Raw genomic sequence first — 24,000 nt, 5'->3', positions numbered from 1 at the left:
TTATTTTTCATAATAATAATAATAATGTTTTTATTATTATTATTATTATTATTATTATTATTATTATTATTATTATTATTGGTTCTATTGAATATTATTGCTGCTTCAGCTGCATTTATTTTGTAGAAGACTTTTTCTATTTTCCTTATTGCGGACTTCTCTTCAGTGGAGGTGCGTGCTAACAGCTCGCCTATATTTGTTATTTCATGGGGGAAAAGTCAAAATCTGGATTCTGCTTCTTTATATATTCAATACAGTTAGTTCTATACAATTGTTGCCGCGACGTTTCGACAGACTCTTCTGTCATTCTCCAGCGGGAGCTAGTAGAGGGCTGGCAGATTTGCATAGTCCTTCTGAACTTATACGGGCTTCAGCAGGGGTCATGGACGGCGAATTCTGATTGGTTGCAGTCGGCGAACTTCAATTAAATTTCTGCGATTAAGCTCGATCCTGACAGATCTTCGCAACCTGGGAATATCATTCATTCCAGCGTTCCCACTGGCACTGGAATGAATGATATTCCCAGGTTGCGAAGATCTGTCAGGATCGAGCTTCGCCGCAGAAATTTGGCTTGAAGTTCGCCGACCGCAACCAATCAGAATTCGCCGTCCATGACCCCGCCGCTGAAGCCTTCCGTGTGTAAGTTCAGAAGGACCTATGCAATCTGCCAGTCCTCTACTAGCTCCTGCTGGAGAATGACAGAAGAGTCTGTCGAAACGTCGCGGCAACAATTGTATAGAACTAACCCCATAGAATATACAAAGAAGCAGAATCCAGATTTTGACTTTTCCCATGAAATAACTATAGGCGAGCTGTTTCCTCCACTGAAGAAAATAGAAAAGTTTTCTACAAAATAAATGCAGCTGAAGCAGCAATCAATAGAACCTGGTTAGAAAGAGGGTCTGCTGCCAAATTATATTATTATTATTATTTATTATTATTATTATTATTATTATTAAGCACATGAAGAAGAAAAGGGTCAGAATGGCAATGTCTTTTTCAACCAAGCTTACATATGAAATTACTGTGAAATTTTTAAACGGCTAACGTAAGTATACACAAGTATACAGTAATTTTTTTTATATAAGTTTAATTGAAATAGACATTGCCATATCTGATCTTTTTCTCCTTCTTGTTCTTCATTGTACTGAATAAGTGTTCCTCCCCCGCAACATTATTATTATTATATTATTATTATTATTATTATTATTATTATATTATTATTATTATTATTATTATTATTATACATAACAGATTCATCTTTCCAAAGTAGGAACTGACAGTTACGTGGCATGAGTAAAGCCATTCTGTTTCTGGAAAGGTCATTTCTCACATGTAGGACTCCTCTTGGTCTTGAGGTAACTCCCTCGTGTTAATTGCTTCCTTTTGAAGGCCTGCCATTTGTTGTTCTTGATATTTTTTTCAAGTAGTCAATATTTCCATTCAGCCGAATGGTTTTGAACGTCGACTGGAGGTCGTTGGTTTGTACTGTCGAGTGTTTGAGTCACAAAGTTACCAAACCGTTCATCACTTACAATTCCCCTTCGGTGATATTCCCGAAGTAAGGCGAATTGGGTACTAAACGACATTTGTAGCTTAAGCTGTTTTAAGCTACACTTCGTTTTAATACCCAATTCGCGCTACGTCGAGGTTATCACCGATTGGGAATTGTAAGTGATGAATGGTTTGGTAACTTTGTGACTCTGCAGGCTCGTGTGTGTGTGTGTGTGTGTATATGTATATATATATATATATATATATATATATATATATATATATATATATATATATATATATATATATTATATATATATATATATGTATATATATATATATATATATATATATATATATATATATAATATATTTATATACATATATATATATATATATTTATTTATCTATACACACACACACATATATATATGTGTGTGTGTGTGTGTACATAAATAAAGGCAATTTCACAAAGGAAATGTGAAACAAGGAGCAGTTTCAATTGCCTTTATTTATACCAGGATCCTGACTCATGCATTCATCACGTTGCATATCTTCGTGCTTCAGTTATACATATATATGTATGTACGTATGTATGTATGTATGTATGTACATACATACATACATACATACATACATACATACATACATACATACATACATACATACATACATATGTATAACTGAATCACGAAGATATGCAACGTGATGAATGCATGAATCAGATCCTGGTATAAATAAAGGCAATTGAAACCACTCCGTTGCTTCACATTTCCTAAATGGAAATTGCCTTTATTTATGTACACACACACACACATATTCATTTATATATATGTACAATTTTCAATTTTATATATTCCCTGAAATTTGCTGCTGTATAGACCTCAGTCTTTTCTTACTTCATAAGATCCTGTGACTATTATTATTATTTTTATTATTATTATTATTATTATTATTATTATTATTATTATTATTATTATTATTATTATTATTATTATTATTATTATTATTACTTTACCATAGATAGTTGTTACAGGATCTTAAGAAGTAAGAAAAGGCTGAGGTTTTTATAGCTTTAAGATCTCATAGAATAGATAAAATCTTTAAACAGCTCATTTTACCTTTGGTTTTGGTGAACATTTTACGGACATATTCCAACCCTCCCTATTTATCCGGGCTTGGGACCGGCACTGAGGGTGGGCTGGCTGCCCCCGACCCCCCCCCCCTCAGTGGCTAGGTTAAATGGTGTGTTTTTGTGCAGCAGGGAAAAGTGATGATGTTAGTCAGTCAGGCTCGACTGACGAGAGACAGACAACTCCTAGGGCGAAATGAATAGGTCACAGACTAGCCTGACGACTGCAAAGTCGAACACACACCAAAGGCAGCTAGGGAGGGACCCCTGCCACACATTCAAAGGAACCTCGGAAGGTGTGGGGAACACCTTTGAGAGGAACCTCGGAAGGTGTGGGGAACACCTTGAGAGGAACCTCGGAAGGTGTGGGGAACACCTTGAGAGGAACCTCGGAAGGTGTGGGGAAGGCCTTCAGAGGAACCTCCCGGAAGGCGTGGGGAACGCCTTCAGAGGAACCTAGGAAGGATCTTGGAATCCTTCCCACGCTGCCAGAGGTGCATCTTCGACCCCGCAGTCGTCAAGCCAAGCTGCGACTTATCCACGCTGCCCTTCGGAGTGTCTCAGCCTGCAGGGACGTCTCACGATGCACCAGACGAATCGTCAAGCTCTTCACCATCGGTGTTGAGTTTTTAATCGGAGTCTTCTTCCAGCTCTTCTCCTGCCATGCCTCTCATCTCCGCCTGCACTTCATCCAAGTGGGAGTAAATATCCTCCATTATCTGGCGCTGCTTTCTGATGACGGAGTATTCTTTCGCGTTCGTCCTCTCCAGGTCCTCGTTCCTCCTCTCCAGGTCCTCGTTCCTCCTCTCGAGTTCCTCAATCATCCTCATGAGTTCCTCAATCCTCCTCTGGAGTTCCTCGATCCTCCTCTCCAGTTCCTCATATGCAAACTTCAAAACTTTCCTTTTGCCTTCGACTTTTCTCATTCTCTCTTCAGCGTTTTCCATGACATTCATCAGCTCTCGGTTGTGGGTCGTTTTCTCAATGGCCATTTCCTTCAGCAGCTCTTCAATTCTGTTGTCCTGTTGGGCGATTTGCTCGATGAGGTCTTGGTTCCTCACACTGGCCTCCTCCAACTTCTGTCTGAGCAGATCATTGACATCTTGCAAATCGTTATGTCTTTGCTCATTCTCCTTTGCCGCTAATTCCTTCTGCCTTTCCAAGGTCTCTATTTGCCTTCTCAGTCGTGCATTTTCCTTCTCATTCTGCTTAATTTCTTCTTGAAGCCTTTCTTTCTCTTGTTTTTGGTGATCCTCGGCCAAATTCATCAGAGCTTGAGTATGACGCAATTCGTCTTCCAATTGACCAATCCTCTTTTGGCAAGCAGCTTTGGTCTGATCCATTTCCTCGACGAGGTCACGATTGAGAGATTCCAGGTCATCAATTTCGTTCTGGTGTTTCACAATTGACTCTTCATTTTTCGCATTGACATTCTTCAGCTCTTCGTTTTTAGACTCTAACTGTTGAATGTAAGCGAGGGCCTTTTTCAAGTTCTGGGCTTGCGTATCAAATTCCTTTCGCAAAGCAGCCTCGGCCTGTTCCCTGCGGACACTTTCCTCGAAGGCCTTCTCACACTGCTCTCTCAGCTTTGCATTCAAATTACTCACCAAATTCACAGTTAGTAACTGTTCCTCGCGCAACTTTACCTCCTTTTCAAGTTGTTCTTCCATCTGCTTTTTCTCTTCGGTTATCTGGCGTACCGTTTCTGACAATTCCTTCACGATTTCCTTCTGTCCCTGCAGACTTCTGAGAAGGTCTTCTTTCTCACGAGCAAAGGCTGCCAGCTGGTTTTCCAGCTCCTCGTTGCGAGATTCCAATTCTTTTGCTCGTTCGTTTTCGTTCAGGTTCTTTCTCTCCAAGAGAAGGATGTCCTCCTTGAGTTTTAAGATCTCTTCGTCTTTTACTTTCTCCTGTTTATCCATTTTTTCAGTCATATCCTTCTTCTCATTTAAACAAAGCTGAACCTCTCTTTCGAGCTTAGCTATGTTGCCGTTTGCCTTTTGTAAATTCAGATGGTTTTCGGCCTCGCGTTCATTCAGACGTTTCCGAAGGCCGTCACGATCGATTTCTAGATGTTGTACCATCTCCTCTAGTTCCTGGATGTAGCGTCCGTCAGCCTGTAGTTTCTTTTCCTGCGTTCTAATAAGCTCCTCATTTCGAAGGCTTTCTCTCCCTGTTTCCAAATCTTTTTCCGTGAGGAGGCCATTCATGTCGTCGAGTTCTTGTTGTTGCCGTAATATTACATCTTTATTTTTTTCGAGGATCTTCTTGAAAGCGTTATTTTCAGATACCAAATCGTGAAGCTTTTCTTCGACCATTTGAATCCGATTATTTGCCGCTTCTTCCATATCCAGTAGATCTTCCAAATGCTTGACCTTGTCGTTAGCTAAATCCTTTTCCAATTTGTAAACCCTCTGTTTGAGGGCTTCCTCAGCGTGTTTCGTGTTGCCGATATCCTCTAGGAGTTGCCTGTTCTTCTGTCGTTCTTCTTCAAGGTTCTTTTTCCAGATGTCACAAGTAGCCCGCAAATCGTCCATGTCACTAAGAATCCTTAGGTTCTCGTCTTGTGTACGTTTCCGGGCCGCTTTCTCCTGGTGGAAGTTATAAAAGTAATTTCCTCCAATTGCACCCAAGAGTCCAGCGAACCAATTCCTGTGAAGGACACTCGCTGCAGACCCTTGTTGGAGGAATCCAGTTATAATAGAAAAATCCACGGATCCAACATGAGGGACCCGGGCCAAAGCACTAGTAACAAATTGAACACATTTGACACTGTAACTATTCATAATGAATACTACCCTTCTAAGTGGTTTGCCTTAGGGTTAGAATCTAAAAAAGCCTCTCGTGTCTCCGGATCTGCTGCTGCGGAAGAACCTGAAGAAGGAGGGGATGGGTCTCTTTCCGCCTTCGCACTTCGTAGCTCTCGGAGGCTTCAGTGGAGCCTTGTAACGTCCTCGAAGTCTCTCTCTTTCTCTCTCTCTCTCTCTCTCTCTCTCTCTCACACACACACACACACACACACACACACACACACACACACACACACACACACACACACACACACACACACACACACGTTATGAACCCCCGCTGCTCAACTCGTGAGAAAATTGTCTCTATGGAGATGGAATGATTATGGCGTACTTATGTAATACCCAAAAGATGATGACGATTTTCCGTTTGAAGTATTTCGAATTAATCGTTCAGTCAGTTAATATTATTTCCCCGAGATGAAAATCCAAGTTGGTATTGCGCTTGCAAGCGCCGCATTATTTGGTTAGCCGCGTTTTTGTCATAAAGTTGTCTATATATATATATATATATATATATATATATATATATATATATATATATATATATATATATATATATATATGTGTGTGTGTGTGTGTGAGTGTGCATAATATATGTATGTATGTATGTGTGCATATATATTTATATATGTATATATATATATATATATATATATATATACATTATATACACATACATACATACGGACGCACACGCTCTCACACACACACACACACACACACACACACACACACACACACATATATATATATATATATATATATATATATATATATATATATATATATATATATATATATATATATATTTTATCCTAACGCTTGTTTTCAGGAGTCTCTCTCTCTCTCTCTCTCTCTCTCTCTCTCTCTCTCTCTCTCTCTCTCTCTCTCTCTCTCTCTCTCCCAGGGGTGTATTATCAAAATTCCGTTCTAAATCCAGAAATACTGCAGTTTTTTCTCAGAACGTTAATTCCATTCTTATTATTCAGCGAAATACAAATATGACCTATTCTTTAGGCACCGTAATGAATGTGTAAGCACTCTAAGACACTTCTCAATTAATGTCATACAACGCAACCCGTCATCAAGAAAAAGGACATAGATGAGATTTTTATATAGTCGTGTAACTTATGTATAAAACGCTCCTGATTCAACAAACCCATTTAGTATTTTCTCTTTCAGTGCAAAAAATACAAAACTCTCAGATTTCATGATTTTTTTTAACCCTCTTCCATAAATCTGTAGAAGACGAAGGCAACGGGAAATAATTCTTCCTTTTAAGTTTAAAATCTCTGCATTGATTCCCATCAATTGCAGGTCCTGCATTCAAGGAAGTTCTTCTCCAAGGGGGAAACTATTGGGTGTTTCAAGATGGACATCGCCACACTGTTTCGAGCTCCTGGTACACTCATATGACATGGATGAACTTTATTGTTTTATTGTTATTATCATTATTATTATGCATTTTTAAAGGATTTCCAATTCTTCGGCATTTTTTTCAAGTATCCTAAGCACTTGAGTTTGTAGAGCACTTTGAAACGGCACTGGAGCTGCGGTATCACCTTGTAGTTTAAAGCAAAGACTGAGTTTACCCGTGAAAATTTCTCAGAAATATGAAATCCCTTTAATTCAACAGTGGCCTTGAACTTATTTATTTGGCAATGAATTCCTTTCCTTTTACCCACCGATATAAAAAGTTCCTTTTGTGTTTTGTGTAAATACACTGTATAACAGTGAACAATAGAATTTTAAACATTCTGAGAATGTTTAAGAGATATGCCATCGAAGCAGAGGTTGGCATAATCTTGGATTTTTTTTTTTTATGATCCTTCTGTTTTATAATCTTCGTAAAAAGCTAAGAGCTTTACCCATTGGAGTCTCGTGCGAATTTCTTTGCACCTATTTCTGCATGTGGCAGGTCATTCCATTTATCTTTTTCAGGGAAATGTATTTCACTGCTTGGAATGCAAGAAAAGGCCAATAATTGCCCGTGATTGAGAAGAACAATCATTCAGAGAAATATTGGTTCAGAACTGAAAAACTGACAGTCTCTTTAGTTCCTGTCCCCAGTATCTGAGAGGTATTGATCAGTATACTTACTTCTGTTTGCAGTTCTGAACACTCTAAATCAGTGCATACAATTACAATGAATAGTGACGATGCATATGTCATTGGTAATAAATTCATTGTAAGATAATCACCAGATTACTGGCCATTTCAGGCATCCCCTACCGAAAGCACCCTTTGCGTGCACATTTATGAAGTCAGTAGTGTCATTCCAGCAAGTTTATCCTGTCCTCAGAGTACACCAGTGAATGGAATGACGGAAGACGGCAGCTAGAAAAAATGATTCACCCATTGAATTACCATTTCCAGTATTTTAGGGCATGTTTGTTTCCATACCTGTTGAGATATGTGTCTTTTATATTATTCTTCTTTTTTGTTCTTCTTCTTCACCCTTTGGCTTGTCATGTTGGCCTTGCGCTCATCTCCAATCTGCGGTATTTACACATCACTACTGTACTGCTCCCCCTGCACTTTCTCGCATCTAAAACATCAAAGGTTCTGCAAAGTCGTAATATTCTTCGCTCCAACAAAGTGCTGGGCAGTTTCAAATTGGATGTGGCCACTGTCTGGTCCCAGCCAGGTAAGTCTTTTTTTTTATTTTTATTATACGAGTCATATTCGCGCCATACACTTATTCTTAATACTCAGCCACCAAGACCTCTTGACTTCTCGATTTCTTGCCCCATTTTCAGATGCAATAATTCAGAATTGGTATATTTGAAGACACTCTTACCTTCACAGGTGTGATTCGAATCCATTATGTTATGTCAGAGTGAGGTTGACAGTAACCTACAGTTATTATCATTATTATTATTGCATTAAAAAGAATGGCCGTCTGGATGTCATTTGGTTATGTTGCAGTTTCTCAACCTCTCGAATGAGTTTCTTTGTAGCAGCAGGTAAATTATATTACAGCTGTCCAAAGTTCATTTATTCCTTAACGTTTCAGTATTTCTCTCTACCATATACAGAAAGACCAGTGAGGGCGGGGTTACAAATTATTATGCTATATTTCTAACCGCAAGTAGGCTAAAATTACTGTAAGCCAACTTGGGGGTAAAAATATGGCATAGTTGTATGCCTGGCTTCATCCGCCTTTTTGTAAATGGTAAAGATTGAGAAACTGCCACACAAACTCAATGACATCTTTTTAATGAAGTTTGTTTGAAAGATATCACTAGATAATACTAAGGCAGTCCCCGGGTTACGTCAGGTTTGGGTTACGTCGTTCCGGACTTGCAGCACTTGCCTCAAGGCGCTGTTAACCCTGATTTTTTGACGCCGTAAGTGGATTTACGGCGCCGTTACCCGGACTTACAGTGCTTATGGCGCCATAATGGCTCTTATGGCGCCGCTAACTATGCTGTAATGCTATTTATTCCCTTTATAATTATGATGCTTCAGTTATGGCAATTTTCGGCTTATGGCGCGCCGCCGGAGACGGAACCCCTGCCGTAAACCGGGGACTGCCTGTATTATTATGATTGTCAGACAAGCTGCTGTCCTCCCTGGGATAGCTACAAGCTTAAGGACTACAATAAAGAAAGCAGCCTAGTATGGAAAAAGAAATAGAGAAGTAAAGAATAAGAGAATTAATAGAGAAGAATTAATGGGATAGAATATGGTGCTGCTGGTAATTTAATGGTCTAAAATGAGAGAGTATGGCCGTAATTATGTATCTCCTTATTTAAGTTTCAAATGGCAGTTACAGATCCTTCTACAATTTTCAGTTGCTGTCACTGATTTAGTTACATTCCAAAATCATATTATAAGACCAGCCAGTAAAGACTGGATTCGTTGCAAGTAAAAGAAATATTAATAATTTATTTTGAAGCATAGCAAAACCCGTCGATGTATTTTGAATCTTGTCTGGTGCTTGTTCTTTGGATATTTGAGGGGAAACCCTTTCAATCGTTTTCTAGAAATAAATAAACATGTACAGTATGTACAGTCGTACAGTCACCAGCGGTAAAACATGTATCTTAACTGTATTAAATATTTTGCTAGATCATAAAATGGACACTTCAACTTGGGTGTCACTTGACGGTGAATCGTGTATTATTCTTGTAACATTAGCTATTTTAACCAGTGCTAGGTGTCTCATATATGCTTTACTGTCCCCAGAGCACCAGTTCTATCACAAGTGGGCTCTTCTGACCGACCCAGACGACATTACTGGTGGACCCAAGGGCTACCTCAAGTGCGACATCTGCGTCGTCGGCAAAGGAGATGCCATTAAGGCCCCTCTTCGAAACGACAAGGACGAGGACGACATTGAAGGGTACGTTGCAAGTGCAAGCCCTCTCTAAGTTCCTCAGTTGTCCAGTCATGTGCAGCTTAGCATTTGATTTTAGACTCTAGTGGCGATTTCCTCTATAGTGATTTTATATCAGTGGTTTTATCGAATGGTTTCATTCAAGGTTCAATTATCTCTGTTTTTAGTCGTTGTTAGTGGATGGTTTTTTTATATCAATAGTTTCTCACTTAAAAACTCAGTATGCTATGACATCATCATCACGTGTCATTCACTTTCCTGTTATGAATAAAGAAATTCAGTTGATGTGACTGTGCACACATTCTCGTCTTGTAAATAGTAAATGATTTTGATTGTTTTTTGAAGTTATGCACCTTTAGTGTAATTTTTTTAAAGCCGTTGTGACTTTATTAATTGTTCTTAGTAACGATAACTGTTTGAATTTGACGAAGTTGGTCAGGAATGATCAAAGAGCACTTTTGATGACCAAGACTGTCCGAGAAGGGGTTTATTGGGATTCAAGGTAGAAAACCACAGAGTTAGCTTAATTAAAACAAGATTCAAGGCACAGAGAGAAGAAGGGACATCTTGTAGGGATTCAGAACTTTACAGTATAAAGGTGATTCATGCTTCACTTTGATTTAGTATAAACACCGTTCCTTATTATTAATGAGAAAAGGGCGCTGAAGTTTAAGCCCTATTCATTGAAGTTATTTTAGCAAAAAAATTTGTGAAGAAAAGATGTCCTTACAAGATTAGGGCCAGTACACACTTTCATCTTCAGTCATATGCCAGCAGAATTTTTTTTTTTTAACTTAATTTTTAACAATTTTTTACTCCTAGCATCGTCCCAATATGGCTGGATTGAACCGCATGTGAGGTAATCCTCAGGACAAGACACACCTCTCTGTTTAAAACTTTGTATATGAGTATGTTTTAACATTCCATATAAAAGATATTGGGACCATCTGCTTAAACAAGAATGTCTTTATGAGAGATGTCATCACAAGATGTCATCACAAAATGCTGGTTTGTGCTTATGTTGATGATGTCAAATATTAAGTTGCCTTACCTTGAAGGGTAAGGTACAGTAGCTTTTGACGCAGTTAATTATGTGCTTCACAACCAGGAAGACCTGGTTAACTTTGCATTTTAATAGCAGAGTTCAATTTTTTTGTTTACCACAATTTAATAGGATATGACAGACAAGAACTCCTGAGGGTAGTCTCTTAGGTTGTCTAGTGTCATTTATGTAGCATTATTTGTCCTAAGTGAGGTATCTGTTTGGTAAGTACGTAACAACCTTGAAGCAGAATGTTGGAAGAGTAGTCCAAAACTTAAATACAAGCTGTTAGCTTAGAATAACTTAGACTAATCCATTATACAACAAAAGGTGAATGTACAGAACACAGTGATCCAGAATTAGTGCCCTCCAGAGCAGAGTAGAGGTCTGGAGGTTGTAGGATGTAGCTTCATTCTTGTAGCTCTGGCCTTAGGCTGTACCAAAGGGACCTGCTGATGGATGCTAGTTTCTGATAGGCTTGTGGAAAAAAATATAATTTTAAAATAGACAATAAATGGAGTTTAAATGATTCAGGAAAGTTTTTCTTATAAAATTCCGTTTCCTGTAAAGTAGCATCATGTGTATTTTTGGTAAATTTTGAACCAGAGACAAAACATCTGAAGCATGTCCCTAACAACTGCTTGGCATAGTCTTAGTGTTGTTGTTAGGTAGTATCCTAAATAAAACAGAAATGCTAAAATTAGTAATGAGCGTTTTTAATTATTTTTAATCAAATTTTGTAGTTTATATAAGTAACAATTACAGGTTTGTTGTTGAAGCTCATTTTAAAGGCAACTCTTTGTTTAGCATTTAATACTAGTATGTGTTTTGCCCAGCTGTTCATGAAATACATAAAAATACAATTCCTGAATAGATAAATTGTTCTTCACTAGAAACTTTCATCTTATTGCATTATAAAGACATTCATTCCATAAACTTGATGTACCTACACTTGGAAATTAGTTGAAAGTACAAGCCTTATGCCAAGTTAATCATTTAAGTTAACATAAAGAGTTGTCCTAGTCATTTAAGAGTATTAATATTAGATCACTTCGTTTATTAAGTATTTGACGTTATTTCTCTAAATCTTTTAAGATCTTAAATATCTAATGGAAGGAAATTTCAAGATATGTTTGGGTACAGTAAGCTGCTGTCGCCAGTTACAAAATTCAACATGATGAATTTATTGCATGGCTTGCTATATGTTTCATGGATGAATTTCTTAAGCATTCTCTCTCGATTCTTCAAGCTTAAAAGATAATATAAGTTTTGTGAATGAAAGTTTGACTGCATATATATAAACATGTATATGCGTGTGTGTGTGTGTGTGTATAACAAGACCTCACATAAAAGGATGGTATCTGATGCAGATTTTATTTTAAAAAAAGCTACAATCTTTCAAGGACTATCTGTCCCCATTGTCTGGTGGCCGTAAAATGGCCATTGGACGATGGGGACAGTTAGGCCTTGAAAGCCTGTAACTTTTTCTTAATACAACCTCCATCAGAAACCATCCTATTTAAATGAGGTCCTGTTATTCTTTGTGTGAATGTGCTGTGCAATTGTGCAAGTGATCAAGTTAATATGTTATATATTAGGTCTTAAATGTATGCATCTAGTATTTTATAATTACCAATACAGTTAGCCTGTACAGGCTGTGAAGTTGTTTCCGTAATAGGCCTCTTCCCACTTTGTGTCTTGTAAGTCTCACTTCTGTAGCCAGTAAGAAAGGTTGTTCTCAGCATATCTTTGGCCTTAACGTACAATCTTTTGTGCTCTATACTTTTTACCTGCTTCCTTTGGTATCTTCTCACTTGGTTGTTCAGCTTCTTGAAATCTTAAGTGCAGAGAATATTAGGAAATATAACAACGGACATACCATCAACTAGTATATATTTGTCAACATTATAATTTTTGCCATCCATATAAGAATCTATAACTACTCAGTTTTCTAGTTAGACTACTTTATTCCTCTGTAAATATAAGGGTCATATTCCTGATTGTATTACAGTTAATTAGATTCAGAGGCTGGCTGTCAGTTGTCCAATCCAGAAATTACAGAGACTGACTATGCATTACAGCACATATGAAATTGTTAAATGTTAACAAAATTTAAATTTACAGTTTTCGTGGATGAGTTCAATATCTAAATTCGTTACATTACTTATTAGGTCCTTATGACAAAAGGGGCATCTTTGGAGGAAGTTTACAGTTTAGTCTGCTTCAGGATAAAACTAGTGATCAGAACTACGTTTTCTGTACAATTTTTTGCATTATAAAAGTTCATGATTTCCAATGCTGTTTAGCAAATTTGTGATATCCAGAACCAGTTTTATTTTTAGCACCACCCCTATTCTTGTAAATAATTTTATTTTTGAAAATATATAAATAGTATAACTGTATAAATATTTAATCCTTCACACTACCGGCTTATTGCTTGAAATTTTACTGTTAACGAAATGTTTCGAACTTTTTAAACTCTATCTCGAACGCCTGAAATCGGCCATTCTTTAGGAGTGCCAAACCTTACACGAAGCAAGATCCACTGACAGTCTCTATCACCCAACTGACGTTTGGTCATATTCTTGCATGACTCTGGATGATCTTTTTCCTAGCTTTTGGTATTTCTAAGGCATTTGACAGTGTCTGATTTTATTCCTCTCTCAAAACCTTTTCTATTTGTTTATGTATCTTCTGATCTGTAGAAGACAGGGCAGCATTTGTTCTATTCCTCATTTTTAAGGTGTTTCGAAGGCCTTTTTTTCCACTCATGTACAGATTTTTGTGTGTATCAATTACTTTCTTGAATTGGTCTCTCTCCCGCTGTGAACTCTGATTTGATCCTAGTAGTATAACTAAAAAAAAAAAATCTTTAAATTGCATCAAAGACACTTTCCACCTATTTTTTCTCTTTTATCACCTATTTCTTCGATTCTGCATGATGAAACTGTACATCAGCCCTTCAACTTACTTAAAAAGGTCACATTGTTCTTATTGCCAAATCCAATCTTGTACCATTTCTTTAAGGTCACAAAAGCTCCTTTTCTCAGCAAGGTGGGTCTCCGTTTTCTACAGGTATTGCCAAGGCCACTGCTCCATTGAGCTTAAAGTGAAAGCATCTCCTCTTCAACACCCACTCCCAGGTGGCCTCAGGGCATCTTATGAGGTTGTCGCTTTCCATATTCATTTAAGGGAAATCAGCAATCAGTGGATTTCATTGAAGTTTTAAAGGTCGCTAATGAGCAGCAGAGGCCAGGTTCAAATCATTGTACTTGTTTAGATTTTACCCAGAGACCACATATACATGCATAGTACCTAAAACTATTCCCCACCCATGTTAGACCTGGAGAAGCAAGGCAGTGGCTATTTATGATTCAGCCATGGTCCCAAACTCTCCATCTCTAGCTCACAGAGACAGTAGGGTCAGGAGCCAAGGTAAATCTATCAAGAACTTGAGTGGAAATTGAACTTTGTACTAGGGCAGTGAGAGGGAGGCAGCAGTACCAATGAGCTATTGTGACTTTTTTGACAAGCTTTGGAATTTTTTTCCTGTTTCCATTTTCCCTGACTTGGCGCCTTCAGCCCATCCCTACTTAGTTAAGGTATTCCTCATTTTCACAACTTCTTTTTAGTGTGGTCATTCTGTCGGTCATGGATTAGAATATTATGATGCTCCTGCTATCATGTGGTTTTTATATATATATATATATATATATATATATATATATATATATATATATATATATATATATATATATATATATATATATATATGTATGTATGTATAAAATAAGAGAGAGAGACCTTACCTTAGAGACCTTACAGTTCGTTCGGGTTGCCCCAGGTCCCTCAGTGTGAGGCACCTTTGAGAGAGAGAGAGAGAGAGAGAGAGAGAGAGAGCGAGAGCTTATTAGAACGAGCTATGTTATTATCAGATTTGTATGACACATGCATTTTGCCGTAACTCTAACTTTGCAATTCTCTGATGTCAGAATAATTCATGTTCTAGACAAAAGAAGCGTGCCCTCGCCGCCTTAAATTTATTAAAGGTGGACGATTATCTAATGTAACGTTTAAATTTGTCACTGAAGTTTTATGTGGGCGATATTTCTTCACTAAACTTCACTTGTTAAGAGGAGAAAGGTGAACATCGTATCGCTGTCTTCTAACCAAATACCTAATTTGTTAATGGTTCCCCAGAGATGCCTTGGAATGTAAGACATTGCTCCCAGCCTTCTACCTCAGAATAATTTTCTTTGAAATCTTTCGTTTAGTAATGGCAGGAGAGCTTTTCAATAACATGTTAATTCTTATATTCCTATTAGTATATTAAGTAAAAAAAAACCGTGTTCCCCCTATTACTTGCATTCATGTGTAACCCAAGTAGAAATAATTACCAACTGAAAATTTTACATTTTCATAGTCTGATATGGATGTTCATGTGGTGCCCGGAAGATTAGCCCGAACATCATTATAATTTGGTACTTGGCACTTTCTTTGTTTTTTCCGTATTGGGGCACTGTGGGTACTTCCCGTATGTGTGTATGTGTGTATTACGTATGCATGTATTGCTGAAACGTGAAAAGATTCGAGGAGACAGTGCTTGAGCAAATCTGAAAGCATTAATGACATGTCACCAAAGGAATTCGGAAATATCTTCATCTTGATTTTTATCTTTATGGAATGATGAATTAAGGCAAGGTACATTAAGCCACTTATATAGCTTTACAAATGTCACAAGTGATTTGCTTTATTCTGTAGTTGTTTTTTTTTCTTTTAGGGCTTTGGCATAAAATATTATTAAAAAAAAATTATAAGCTTCTTAGTTGAAGTGCCAGTCAGCTGTCCTCTCAGTCGAGAGTGGGCTGGTTAGTTCCATTTTAGTCTTTAATGCTCTGCTTTTGATGATATATAAATTATAAATGGCTAACGGGAATCGGGAATACGCATTCCTAGCCTAAGCCTTTTCCTTAGGGTTTTAAAGTTTTGTTAGATTTTTATATTAATGGATGCAACATATCGCAAGCTTTTTTTTCCGAGCACGGTGCTTACTGACTCAATAAAAAAAAAAAAGCAAAGTTGAACGAATAAATAATCTTAACTTTTGTGGAAAGTACGTAGGTGCATGTGTCCATGTTGGTAAAGGATTTACTTATGATTTTGATAACTGCAATATCGTCACTTTGTTTCTTTTTTGTCTTTTTTTGAAACACTGCAGCGCTGATCCAGAGGGGTAGGTCTGAGTGCGGGGGTCCATCGCCTTTTTTTTCTTCTTCTTCTTTTTCTCCTCCTCTGATCTTTTTTAATAATATGGCACGAGGGGTCAACAACTTCTCCCTCTCTCTCGCTCTCTCTCTATCTATCTCTCTCCCTCTCTCTCTCTCTCCTTTTGGAGGACGGTGGAAGGGGGTGGTGTCATCCCTTGCATGCGGATGACTCCTGCCTTCCCTTCCTTTTTTTTATTCTCTTCCTGTTCTTCCTCCTCATGCCTCCCTCACAACCCCTCCTCCCTCACCCCCGCACCTCATGTTGCCTTGCATGTGCAGTTTGTTGGCTGATGAGACTCCGATGCAATTACGTGTGTAACGAATGTGTAATATGTAACAGTTATAATTTCCAGCCCTAGTTCACATTTAAGACATTCAGAGAAACAATCCCTGATTTCGATCAGTACCTTAAAGACGAGCATTATTTTTTTTGCATTTTACTGAATCCTGGAAACCTGGGTCCACCAGTATTTTTAAAGATCGTCACATAATGAAGTGAATTAACGATATTCGAAGCTTTTTAGGGGGACAGCGTCCAGTACGCTGACACACCTGTGTTGGATTAGAGCCAGGGATTTTATTTGTGGTCTGATAAGACCAGTGAAATCGCTCTAGACCTGATTTGTTCTCATTTTATAGACTCAAGCATGGAATAATATATTGCTTGGGCGCATCCTTGACCTACCACTTTTTTACTCACTTAAAATTATGAAATATATGCCAAATTAGCGTCTTTTTGTGGAGTGATTTAACAGCTAAATTGTCCTGCACACAGGAAATCAGAAAAGGCTTTTTCATTTTGTTACTATTAAATGAGACAACATTGTAAATGTGTCATTTGCATTGTTGATGAAATCGATTATGCTGCTGGAATTAGCTTGAGTCTAGCTCTAAATTTACATTTAATTCTGCCAGAAATGTATTTGATGTAGTAAATATCAAGGCTATAGGATTTTGAAACTAAGATATATTTCCTTCTTAGTAAGTTTGGTGTGTTGCAAGAATTCGAATGGGAACGATTAGGTTTTTTCGTGAGCAGAAAAGTAGGATTAGTAAAGCTTGGCTTACTAACATTAAAATATGCTTCACGAAAAAGGTGAGAAGCTTGTAAGATAAAAGACATTATACTGACATTAGATCGAAATAAAATTTTGGGATATCTTTGATTGTTTTTGCCTCCAGTTTACTTGACAATTCTAAAATTAAATTTTCACTTAAATGTAATGACTCCGAGTCTCACTAGCTTCGACTTTAGATAACATATTTTTTTTCATTTACTTATATCTTGCCTTTAGCTTCCAAGGACTGAAGTATTTTCTTGCCTATATTTTTCTGGACAAGTGGATGACTGTTTGAGCTACGTGGTCAGTGAATAAGACATGTTTTAGAACCGTGATGAGGTTTTTTTTTTTTTTTTTTTGTATTTTGGAAAGAGGCCTGGCCTGAATAAGAAGTATGAATAAATTTATTTATAATTCTGCATAGATGCAGTGTCAGCACCTTGACCAGGGAGACTCAAATTGCCCAATTGTTGATAGTAATGACTTGATCAATTCTTTTCCTTCATGCGTACAGTAGTTTGCATGTTCAACTCCACTCAACATGGCTCCCGAGTGGGCTAGTCAACACTGATACATGTACACTGCATTTACTCTGTTGACTTTGAGATCAGTGGAATTATAGTCGTTTACGAGACCAGTTGAAGATAAAGTGAAGTGATAAAGATGAAACTACATTACTGCTACTGTTCCTCGTTATTTCCATTTTCTAGTGTAGACTGTTTTTATCTGATGTTTTGAATCATTCCCGTTCTGAACCTGGTCCTTGATGCAGATGGACCTTCTATATTTTTTTAATGAACGGAGGACTTTTGCTTTTTCCTACTTAGAACTTTTATTATTAAATTCTTTCAGGCATTCTTGGACACCATTTTCTTATAGACAGACAGACTTGCAATAGGGCAAGGAACATTTTTTTTATATAGGTTTTGTGTGTCTTGTTATTTCCACGGAAAAGCGCAAATTATCGTGCCCTAAACATTTTGTTTTTTTTTTGTAATGTCAACTTCATAAATAAAGAATGAAGCATGAAATCTTTTAAGCCCTCAGAAGTTTTGACTAAATATACGTTGTGGTCCAGTCCTGTTTTCCTGTAAGTAAACTTCATTTTTTGACTTCTTTTAAATCTCAGACTCGACATCATCACTCCATCATTCTCAGGCCTTAACTTCTTTTCTGTCGTATTTATGAGAAATTGGCATTGTTTTATTCTCAAAGACCACGCTGTATTTTTCGTCAAGTGGAAGGTTGATATACAGAGAGCCACCGGGTGAAAGTATATTTTGAATGAACTAACCAAAATACATTTTACAGATTGCTAGATAAATATTTATAACAAAGCTTTCTTATTTCTCAAGCAGTGCAAATGTTTATAGTATTCATATTAAAATCAGTTACATATTTCTCTATAATTACAAGTGAAACTTTAACTGAATCATCAGGATAAAAAAAACAGGCTTCTTGTACTTCTGAATAAGAAGTATTTGTCAAATTTCTTTACAGTATTCTGTGGGACACAAATTCTTAATCATGCTTCAAGTTTGAACTAATCAGTAATGTACAAAGTGAACAAATAAGCTTCAGTTCAAAGGTAATGCCAAGTATCGTCAAATATTCAGAATCAAATACAGTGTTGCCCACGATAAGCAAGATGGAGTGGAAGCTCTAAGAAGTTGACTGTGTTGCATTATTCAGATTCTTGTTAAGGCTAGCAGAAACCTCATTTCACATTTTTCGAGAGATCTGCTAGAGGAGATACAATATCTGAATGCCTTATTGGTTCCTAATTTTCTTGGACAGCTGTTATGTTACATCACTAGCAAAGTTAGAAAAATGGCACAGGCCCCCAAAATAATGCCCTATAAAACACCAGATGTCATAGGTTATGTCTAATCAACAAAATCTTGTCGAAGTTGGTTTCACACCCCATTGGGTACACCACTTAGCTATCCATCCAGAATTTGGATTGCATTTGAAAATACTCGTTGACTACGGATCATTTATTGTTGCTGTTTTGACAAAAGCTTTCATGACTTTTGACACGAAGTACATTATTGCTTTTAAAATTCACTATAATACCTAGAGTATTATGAGTCCAGAGTGCTATGAGTCAGTGAATGAGATTGTCTCAAATATTCAAGTACAGTAATCCTTCAGTTATCCGGATCGCCATTATCTGGAACTCGACATTATCTGACTCACCTGGTCCAGGAAAAAGGACCTAAATATTTATATAATATATAAATTTTATATTATATACATATATATATATATATGTATGTATGTATGTATATGTATGTATGTGTATTGTATGTATATAAAATTTTATATATATCATGAATCTTTGGGGACTTGTTCCCTGGTCCAGGTGAGTCAGATATTGTTGAGTTCCGGATAATGGCGATCTGGATAAGTGAAGGATTACTGTATTTTAATTTGATATTTTGGGCATTCGTGTGCACGTACAAGCACATGTACAAACACACACACACACACACTCACACTCATGTACATGCTTAGTATTTATTGGTATACACTAGCATCCATGGCTCGCTCTATATTAGCAAATACTTAAAGAAACATAATTTGATGAGAACTCATTTGTGCATTAACTTTTGTCTTCATGAATATTATGTTTTAATTTTTTTTGTGTTAGAGTCGGACCGTTTTGTGACTTTGCTCTTATTAGTATAGCTTTTGTAAGGTCGTACTATTTATGCTACGTATGCATTTTTATTTATATTGGTAAAATGTTATAATGACATTCTTTTTATTCTTTTCTTTTAGAATAGATTTGTTTTGATTCGTCTCATTTTTTCTTTCCCATATTCACCCTTTTCTCTACATAAAAGGCCTGACTGTTCATAAATAAAACTGGTAAAATTACATAATTATATTCTTTTTTGTACTCTTTTGTAAATAAGACTTCTCGTAACTTAGCCTGTCGCTTATAAATGTGCCAATTCATAAATTTACACCTGAACACTGAAGGGTTAAACTTAAAGCAAAGCACCTAGTTTGCATATTACAAGCTATGTTGATGCTTCACCCACTGAACATATACTTTATAAATTTCTCGGGTAATTCTTGCATTCACTGTTCGTATTTAAAGTTTGGCTATTAAATTTGCGCTAAAATTAAAATTTTATGTTAATGCCTCGACCATGTACCACCATTTGTAAACCTCTCTGCTTCTGATATCTGTTAAGATAACTACAGTATCATCAACTGAACTAATTACGAGACTGGATCCAATATTAGTGAAGTAATGAAGGCTTTAGACTGGCAAGATCATAATTTACCCTTTTTTCCCCCCCAACTGTTGATGTGATTATATTCCCCATAGACAGTTCCGAGTACGATCTTCAATACTGCATAAGCATTATTTTTTTTGCAACCATACTTTTCTCTATAGAGTCATAGAAACATACCCCTCAGTAAGCTCTAAATTGCTCCCCAAAAACTAAAATTAAACGTAGCAAAATTGTTACTAGTTTCTTTTTCATATCAATAAGTTAGGATAGCACATTTATCCCTGTATATTATTATAGTCAAAATGTTTGAAATGTGTGTGGCCTCTTCATAATGATGGCCATGTAGAGATCATAACTTGAACATACAGTTAGTTATAGTGCCAGGGACATTAAATTTTGAAGTTTGACACTTTTGATAAATGGTAATAGCCTTCTTCAGCTTTTGCTGAGATTTCAATAAAATGAAAGTATTACGACAAAAAAATATATAAACAATAGAAGATGATCATGAAAAAATATTTTCCTTGTAGAAGAACACAACCCAGACCACCTCTTTTATGACACTGTCACACTAGGAAATTTGACCACACTTAGCTGCTCCTATTTCCGAGACTCACCACCTATGAGATTACACGCACAAAGATCCTTAGGGCCGTCCCGTTCCTTAGTTGCTAAAAGGCCCTCGCCCTCCCAGGAATCTCCTCCTCCCGGATGGTGTTCCTGCAGAGAGACAGAGAGCCAAGTTCATCGTCAGGATATATCGAGCGGACGGCCTTCCCAAGATCAACTCCTCCATCATGGCTAATGTCAAGAAGGCCTTCACGGGCGACTCCAGGGACCTGGTGGATCCTTACGTCCAGGTCTCCTTCGCAGGACTCTCAGTAAGTCATGAGGATTTAGGATCCATTGTTTTGGTTTATGTTTGTGTGTGTGTGTGTTTTTTTAAGTGGCGTTGTGTTAGAGGAATAAGTGGTCGAAGAGATCTTGCAGCGAGGTTTCACATTTACAGATTTATATTTCATAACATGTTGTGAGTGCATCAGGTTATTATTCGGTAAATGGTTTAAAGTTTAAGTATACATGTGTGCATGTACAGACGTGATCTGCTATCAGCTTCTATACCAAACTTTTCCTGTAGTTATATTCGTCATTGGGCAATTATCCCTTAGTTTAATTACAATTTTTCGTCAATTCGTGTCATTTATTATCTCTGAATTATAGTTGTAGAATTACATTTTTTTCATTATATAAATCTTGTACTCCTCCTTACACGAAACAATGAAGTTCAAATACAGTACTTAATTTTCCATAGAGGACCACACCTGTGCATCCCGGCAGATAATGACACCCAGGTAACTGAACTCCCTTCTTGGCCACAGGGTCGCACCAGCGTGAAGAAGAACACGGCGTGCCCCGTGTGGAACGAGCAAGTGGTCTTCACCGAGATGTTCCCGCCTCTCTGCCAGAGGGTCAAGATCCAACTGAGGGACAACGATGCCGTCAACGACACCGTCATCGGGACGCACTTCCTGGATCTTACCACCGTCTCTAACGACGGCGACAAAGGTGGGCTTTTTTTCATGAATTCTATATAGAGGAGATTTGGAACGGGACAGACTTTTTAAAAGAAATTTATAGGTTTGGCAGCAATTTTGGAAGTGTGTGTGCATTTTGATACGGGTTGAGGGGTGTTATGTCAAGAGATTGTTTTATAACTGGTGATTTTAGAAGATTGACCTATAGATACATTACTGGTGATTTTAGAAGATTGACCTATAGATACATTACTGGTGATTTTAGAAGATAAACTTCCAGTTACAGAGTATTAGTGATTACGCTCATTAGGTACTGTTTGGTACGTATTTTGTGATATCGTGTAAGTTATCGAAAAATTAATTTTGTTTTCAGAAGTAGAAGGCGAAAATTCTGTAATAAATAATGATAAGAGTTGGTGAGCTTTTTTTCCTGGATTCTATAGAGAGGAGATTTGGAACAGGACAGACTTTTTAAAGGAAATTTATAGGTTTGACAGCACTTTTGGAAGTGTGTCTTCATGTTTATATGGGAGAGGGATGGAAGGGGTTGGTTATGTCAGGAAATTGTTTAATAAGATTGAAATTGACCTATAGATACATTATTGGTGATTTTAGAAGATAAATTTCCAATTACAGAGTATTAGTGATTGCGCTCATTAGGTACTGTTTGGTATGTATTTTATGGTATCCTGTACGTTATCGAAAGAGACGTTTTGTTTTTAGAAGGAGAAGATGAAAATACGGTAATAAATAATGATCAGAGTTGTAAAGCGCGGTGTTCATTCCATTAAAAATTCAAAATCACAGTTAGTTAGTTCCTCCATTTTTGATAAACTGTTATCTCATTGTAAAATCTCGTATCAAGAGAGGCAGTAATACTTAGTTTATTAATTTTAGTCCTTAAACAATACGAAATAACTCGTAAATACTCCGTATCAGGATGTCATAATGTAACATTGCTTGAAACCATCTTTGAAACCGCAGGGTTGTAAGTTATAAAATATTGCCTTGATAAATTTTAATAATTCTCAAAAATATTCTGGTAATGTAAATCAGACAAATAAAAGCACAAGATTCCAGGAATTAGATTTTTTCTCTCTTTCTCTCTCTCTCTCTCTCTCTCTCTCTCTCTCTCTCTCTCTCTCTCTCTCTCTCTCTCTCTCTCTCTCTCTCTCACAGCGGGTATCATAACATAGTTGTAACTCACACGTGTTTTTTCATATAAAAAAATCGGCATTCAGAAATTACTGTGGTTACATAAAATATTTTACAAAGGAAAAAGGCCATTAGAGTTTATGCGCTAAATGTTGTCCTAGACTTATATACTAAAAATTAAAGAAGATAAGAGCTTGGCACTCTAGTTCAGGCGACAGAGCGTCATATTGAGGCCAACAGAGTAATTAAGTAAATAAGTAAGGCGGATCATTTAACAGTTTCGCAAAGAATCCGAAAAAACAGTAAAAAATGCTCCGCAGTTCTTCGGCGCAATCGAGTTTTCTGTGCAGCTGCTACTGATTTTAATCAAGGCCACCGAAAACAGATCTATCTCCCGGTGGTCTCGGTATAATGTTGTATGAGCGCAGCCCATGAAAATTTAACCACGACCCGGTGGTGACCTGTCCTATATCGTTGCCAGCTGCACGATTATGGCTAACTTTAACCTTAAGTAAAATTAAAACTACTGAGGCTAGAGGGCTGCAATTTGGTATGTTTGATGATTGGAGGGTGGATAATCAACATGCCAATTTGCAGCCCTCTAGCCTCAGCAGTTTTTAAGATCTGAGGACGGACAGAAAAAAGTGCGGACGGGCAGACAAAGCCGGCACAGTAGTTTAATTTTCAGAAAACTAAAAAGAGGGGGTGGATGGGTTAAAGCGTGGGTGTGCGATTAAGAGAAGGAGAAGTTCCCCAACTCGATTAGTTTCGTCATCAGCCGAAGTTAATGAGAAGGATACAGGAACCTAACTAAGGGTGCCTAACCGATCATCAGCCTTAATCCTCCCCCGGGAATCGAATTATCGGACATGGGATTTCCATCAGGCAACTTTTGTTCATGGCTGAAA

The 24,000-nt window shown here is 37.2% G+C and overlaps 2 protein-coding genes across 12 annotated transcripts in view; one reads left to right on the top strand and one right to left on the bottom strand.

Moving 5' to 3' along the window:
- The window catches only part of LOC136830731 (otoferlin-like), a 722,463-nt gene that overhangs the window by 652,550 nt on the left and 45,913 nt on the right, over positions 1–24,000 (top strand). For 6 of the 11 annotated variants that reach the window (XM_067090537.1, XM_067090535.1, XM_067090531.1 and 3 more), the window contains 4 exons: positions 8,002–8,086; positions 9,631–9,787; positions 21,097–21,283; positions 21,782–21,968. In XM_067090537.1, coding sequence (XP_066946638.1) covers positions 8,002–8,086; positions 9,631–9,787; positions 21,097–21,283; positions 21,782–21,968 — 616 coding nt within the window. Of the gene's footprint in view, positions 1–8,001; positions 8,087–9,630; positions 9,788–16,041; positions 16,057–21,096; positions 21,284–21,781; positions 21,969–24,000 lie in introns of all 11 variants that reach the window. The other 5 variants (XM_067090534.1, XM_067090533.1, XM_067090532.1 and 2 more) reach the window with 1 other exon arrangement.
- Positions 3,102–5,719, bottom strand: LOC136830966 (golgin subfamily A member 6-like protein 25). Its single transcript, XM_067090923.1, has one exon. It carries the CDS (start codon positions 5,410–5,412, stop codon positions 3,256–3,258), a length of 2,157 nt encoding a protein of 718 aa, XP_066947024.1. The 5' UTR covers positions 5,413–5,719; the 3' UTR covers positions 3,102–3,255.

This window comes from Macrobrachium rosenbergii, chromosome 47, assembly GCF_040412425.1.
Source record: "Macrobrachium rosenbergii isolate ZJJX-2024 chromosome 47, ASM4041242v1, whole genome shotgun sequence".
NCBI classification, from domain to species: Eukaryota; Metazoa; Arthropoda; class Malacostraca; order Decapoda; family Palaemonidae; genus Macrobrachium; species Macrobrachium rosenbergii.
This window is presented reverse-complemented; position numbering and strand designations above follow the sequence as displayed.

Excerpts from the sequence above, each read along its gene's own strand:
- LOC136830966 (XM_067090923.1), bottom strand. The coding sequence starts at position 5,412 with ATGAATAGTTACAGTGTCAAATGTGTTCAATTTGTTACTAGTGCTTTG.